General features: G+C 43.7%; 1 protein-coding gene across 1 annotated transcript in view; it reads left to right on the top strand.

Moving 5' to 3' along the window:
- The first annotated feature begins 1628 nt into the window (after positions 1-1628).
- PTGFRN (prostaglandin F2 receptor inhibitor) overlaps positions 1629-6000 on the top strand; it is a 55083-nt gene continuing 50711 nt past the window's right edge. Inside the window, exons 1-3 of the mRNA XM_077816084.1 lie at positions 1629-1755; positions 2488-2853; positions 3975-4394. Coding sequence (XP_077672210.1) covers positions 1629-1755; positions 2488-2853; positions 3975-4394 — 913 coding nt within the window. The remainder of the gene's footprint in view (positions 1756-2487; positions 2854-3974; positions 4395-6000) is intronic.

Genomic DNA, 6000 nt, shown 5'->3' with positions numbered 1-6000 from the left:
TTGTGCCTGCATGGTTGTGGGGTTTAAGGAATACTATATGGGACCATGTCTTTCTTGATCTTCTCTACAGCTCTGTGCATGGTTGGTTTTCCAATAAATATTTGCAATATTATCCAGTCTTGTGGTACAGGAATCCTGATCTACCAACCCTGAGCCTTTGTGCCATGGTCTCCATTGGGGTTTTGGGGTGCCTGGTGGGGAGTGTTTGCCTTTCCTCTCTGTTTTGAGTTTTGTGCTTTTATTTTAAGCTGCTGTTTCTCCTGAACTCTCTAGACTTCCTTTTATTTGTTTTGGAATTTATTTGTCAGCAATTCAGGCTGGATAGTTTAATCTTGATCAGGCTCTTTCTTCTGGTGTGGAAAGGAAAGACCACATTCTTTACTGAACTGCTCTGTGGCAGAAAAGAGGGAGAGCCCAGGTGACTTTTTGAAATTTGGTGTGCAAGGGGTGAAAGGACCTTGCCTTTTGGAACCTTAAATATCTGTGACTCCTTGGGTAATAGTCCCTTAGCCAGCAAATGATGACTGGTGCTGATTTTCTACAGATTGGATACAGAAACTGAATGTGCACAAAAGACTTGCAAGTGGCAAGATGCACACTTTTCATATTGTATTAGTGACCTTTTACCACAATTACAGTGTTTACCTATCAGAAGATTTTGGAGGAGGATTGAGGGTGCAGTCAAAAAGTGGTCTCAAAGTGTGCCCTAGAAGTGAGAAAAGTTGGGGATCTTTTAAGTAAATGAAAAGTTTGTTTTGTTTTAATTTTATTGTGGGAGTAAACTGTGGGAGAGGGAATACATAGGATTACAGAAGTGTTTAGAGCCATTAGCCTTTGGAGCAGAGGTTCTGAACTCTATTCTGTGGAGAAGGCTAAATACCATTTTTAATTTTGGTTGTCAAGGCAGAGTAAAAATGTAAGACTTCATGGAGGTTTTCAGAGAGATCAGGTTAGAATGTCCTTTGTGTAGAAACAAAACTGTTAGCTATTTGTTTAGTACCTTATTGTTGCATTCAGCATTGCCCCCTGCTATTTCCACCCTGGGTTTCTCTTCCTTCCTCATCCTCCTTCCTGTCTTCTCTCTTCTCCTTTCTTCTCTCTGCATATTCTAATGCTAATTTAAACAGTAAAAGAGTAATGCTTAAATTAGTGGGGTTAGGTTTTAGGTTCTTTGTAACCAGAAGGGCTAAAATTCACTTTTAAAAAGCATGAAAACTTAAGTTCTGCAAATTCTGAACATACTGCATAAATAAATTATACACCTAGGTCCTGCCTCTGGGTTTTGTTTGACACATCTGCTCTAGAGGCTTTGGGGGAGCCCATGAGTGTTTTGGTCTTTGATCATTATGTCACATGGCAACTAGCCTGAAGGGGAAAGGAGCCCAGTATGTCCAGGCTTCAGATCCTGTAGTAACTGCAGACTTTCACTTTTGGATGGCTGGCCAATTAGTTGCTTCTCTTGTGTAGTCACCCTACCTTCTACATACAAAGAGCTGTGTTTCAGTTGAAATTCTCTGGAGGCAAAAGGATTATGGCAATAAGATTGGGTGGTAAAGTAGAAGGGTCTAGTTCTTGGTTCAGTTCTTAGTTGTGCTATGTAAAGCCACTTGTGTGTCTAATCCAGCAACATGGAAGAGGGGAAAGGCGGAGATCTAAGTCTGAAGGAAATGGATTTTTTGGGATACCCTCATCTGATCTTAATGAGTGAATCTCAGTTGGCACTCCAGAGGAAGGTGGAAACTCCCTCAATAGACAGTGGGTCACTAAGCAAACTATAATAGAATGAATACAGAATGGGATAGGGAATAATGCTCAGAGTATTACAAAGTGTTTATGTAATCAGTGATGCACACCCACCTGGAATACTGTGTTGTCTTATGACCAACCCATCTCAAATATTTTATCAGGCATTGAAATTGGTGGGTGACAAATGATTAGAGACATGGGAAGACTTCCAGTCTTTTCACACTGTGCTCATATAGAACTGTTTGTTAGAAAGAGAAGTGAATATGATAACTGGTACACTCAATTAAATAGAAAAGGTAAATAAGACACTCCTGTTTACCCTTTCTCATAAAGTTAAGGGGACATTCAAATGCAAATTGAAAGGCAACAAACTTAAAACTGAAAAGAGGAAATAGTTAACATGTGAAACTTATTTTCAGTAATATCTTGTGATAGCTTAACAGGATTCAAAGGATTAGACGTAGCTATTCATGATCCATAGTTACATTAGACATGAAATGCAGATAGAGGATAAAGCACCTAATGTGTATGACAGCCTGTAATTGACCAAGGTTAGAAGGAAAAACTTGTCAGGTTATTCCATAATTATCCATTCCATAATTATTTGGGCTTCTCACACACGCCCCGAAGCATCTGATACTTGGCACAGTCCGAAGCCAAATGCTGGACTAGCCGGACATCACATCTGACCCAGCATGATAATTCCTGTGCTAATTGTCTGTTTTCTCTTCTCCCACCCAGCTTTCTGCAAAGGGCGAATTGTGAGGGTGCCCAAAAGCCCACTCATTCGAGTCGAAGGTACAGAGACGGTGATCCCTTGCAATGTTACTGACTATGATGGACCCAGTGAGCAGAACTTTGACTGGGAATTTTCCCAGGGAACTGACTTTGTGCGGATAGTGAGTACCTGGGACTCATCATTCACCTCCCAGCAATACCAGAAGAGGGTTAGCAGCAGGGAAATCGTGCTGAGGCGGAGCAGCAATAATGCTGTGGAACTTCTGATCAGAAATATCCAGCCAATTGACCAAGGAGAATACAAGTGCATCACCCCCAGCACAGATGCCACTGTTCAGGGAAATTACGATGCTACAGTCCAAGTGAAAGGTATTTCCACAGGGTGAGGGGTGTTTGTAATCAGTACCAGACAAATACGTACTGCTGGGTGTTCTCATCATGTTGTGCATCTGTACAGTCCTGAGAATAGACATAGCCCTGTTTTGTCTAAATTGCTGTTTCTGCTTATCTGTATGTGGTTCCCCCTCCCTCCAGGTCCTTTCCTAAAGCCACCCTTCAAAAATATGCTATTCAAAGGGTGGCAACAGCAGAGGGAAGTAAGATAGAGGTGAAGGAGGAACATTATTGTAAATGACGCCAAACTTTTTCATATTACCAACTGCCAAAAACCAATAACACACTAAAAATTGTTTGTTCTTAGAGTCCAGGATGCTGTAAATTTGCAATTTTTCCAGATTCATAGATTCCAAGGGACCATTGTGGTCATCTAGTCTGACCTCCTGTATCAAATGGGCCATAGAACGTCTCCAAAATAATTCCTAGAGCAGAGCTTTTAGAACAACATCCAATCCTGATTTTAAAATGGTCAGTGGTGGAGAATCCACCACAACCCTTGGTAAAATATTGGTTGATGTGGAGGCAGGGAGAATAACTGAGGAGTGGGAGAAGGATGATGTTTTGTAGCTGAGGTAATGTCATCTAGGGGTTTCCCAGTGCGGTAGGAATAGTTTCCCTTTTTCTAGATAGCATGCTGTGTTCCTTCAGCAGCAGCAGCATCCTGGCTTATCTCCTTTGATGTTAGAAAAGGAGCTTTTTTTGACTTGGTGTTTCTTCTCTGAATACCACAAAAACAGCTAGGCCCTTCCCTGGGGATGTACAGTAGGTTGGAATGGTGTTGCCTTGGTCTTGCCCTAGAGAGCAGAACTAGAGGGAAAGGGGTGATGATAAAATTAAGGACTTCAATCCTGATTCCTGAAGTGGGTGGCTTGCTCTGATAAAATACCTGGGGTTTAATGTGACTTTGTTTTTTGAGGGGGCAGGAAGGTTGTGGGGGAGATGAGAGTGATTGTCCAAGACCTGCTGTGAGAATTCAGTATAATTGCACAGTTGGGTCAGTCAGCCAACAGCATTTCCCATCCCCTCTCTTTACCGTTTCCATAAACTCACATATATTACTCTGTGTGTTTTATCATGTTTTCTTCTTTAAATAGTGATTGCCGATGGCTTAACTGTGAGTGGATCCAAAGCTCGGTCCTCGAAACCTCTCAAACTGTCTGAGGGAGACTCCTTTGAATTACGCTGCTCAGCTTCCACCACCTCCTCAGAACACACTCACCTGCAAGTTACTTGGGAGCTCAAGAATGGCCCAGCCTGGCAGGAAATCCTCTCTCTGACACACGAGGGCAAGTTCCAGCCCAGCCCGGAGTATGAAGAGCGCTACCTGAGTGGAGATGTGCGCTTGGACACAGTGGCAAATGACATTTACCGACTGTCTGTATCCCAGGCACTGCCTCTGGATGAGGGCCTCTACAGGTGTCTTGTGAGCGAGTGGGTGAAAGGTGCAGATAGTTCCTGGCAGAAGATCCAGGAGAAGAATGTGGAAGTAGCAAGCGTGGTAATCCAACAGACTGGTGAGTTTCAGGTGCATGGGTCTCCGTATGACTTGTAACCATGCCACACCTAAGCCAGGAGAACTTATGAGAGCAGAAGTGAAGCAGGGAAAGCCTGGGTCAGTACTCCTGGGAGAACCTAGATTGCTGCAGGAGGTGATACTGGTGGCTCTCTTCTTTCTGAGTCAGTGCTGGGACAGGGCCTCAGCATAGTGCTGGGGGGCGATGTGCTGTTGAGGGCTCTGTCTTCTAAATGAGGTATAAAATCCAGATTCAAATCACTAAGGTATGTCTACACAGCAGTTAAAAACTCGCATCTGGTCTGGGTCAGGTGACTTGGGCTCACCGGGCTGTAAAATTGCTGTGTGGACATTTGGGCTTAGGCTGGAACCTGGGCTCTGGGAGCCTCCCCGCTCTCGGGGTCCCAGACCTCAGGCTCAAATGTCTGCACAGCAATTTCTAGCCATGCATGCTGAGCCCTGTGAGCCTGACTCGAGCCAGCCGTGGCTGTGCCGCGGGTCTTTGTATTCCACTGGAGACGTACCCCTTACGGTCATTTAATTTCTTGTCGCACCTCCCGAGAGCGGGGTTGTTACTGTGTCTTGGTGACATTTCTACTTGGGTACTCGTATTTTTCTGTCCCCGGATTCCTCTCTCCTTTTCCTCTATTTTCTGTCCTCTGGTGTTAAACAGCTGCCTCAGTCCTCCCCAGAGGTGTCTGTGCTGCAGTGGCAGGTGTGTAGTGTTTGCTGTATGTAGCTTTTCAGGGTAAATACCAATATAATTTCAAAGTATGACTGTTTAGCTCTGCTTGTGTTCATTTTGCTGCCCCCAGCCATTGGACTGCTTGCTCTGTAATGTTGGCAGCCGTTTAGCAAGGAGTATTTCTGAGCACTGATGTTTAGGCACTGTAAATTACATGTGTTTAGGAAACAAAAAGACTCCTGGTGCTGGGTTGAGTATCCAAATATCTCTTTCCCACAGACTTCATGAATAGATACACTGAGCACATAAGTGTGCCAGCCCTGCCAAAGTGTGGGGTTGGGGGAGTTGTAATAGTGATGATGCATCTTATCATGTAGTTGGTGGAAGAACAGGCATGATGTCCCCTCAGAAATGAGAGTGTGATAGTATTTTAGGAAGTGTGTGTGACAGGCTGACAATATCCTGAATACACCTTATGGAATTAAGACCAACTTTATTGAATGAAGTTAAACCTTATTTAATTGGGTTTGGTGCCTTTGGGGTCTCTTGTATTGAAAATGCAATTGTTCGTGTTACTGTAGAATTGCATGTAACTTTTCTAGGGACTTGTCTAATGTAAACATTGGAAACTTCAAAAGACTTTTTTTTTTTTTTAGACAATGTGCGTAAAATAGTTTTCCTAGAAAATACGGGCAGGGGGGCGGGCATGGGGAGCGGTGGTGTGAGGAGAATGCAAATTATCCACTTTGTAGCTTCAAAAGGGAGAATTCAACCAGGGGAGGAAAACCCATTGTCCACTAACAGCCTGCTCCTGGAAACTCCAGCTCTAAGACCCCTGAGCTGTATAAAAGATGGACTAAACGTGTTATGAGGGTCCTGATTGTGAGCTGAAACTGTGATGAACCTGTGAAATCTGGATGGG

Source organism: Eretmochelys imbricata, chromosome 1, assembly GCF_965152235.1.
Source record: "Eretmochelys imbricata isolate rEreImb1 chromosome 1, rEreImb1.hap1, whole genome shotgun sequence".
Classification (NCBI taxonomy): Eukaryota; Metazoa; Chordata; order Testudines; family Cheloniidae; genus Eretmochelys; species Eretmochelys imbricata.
Note: the sequence above shows the minus strand (reverse complement) of the source record. Positions and strands in the feature narration are given on the sequence as shown.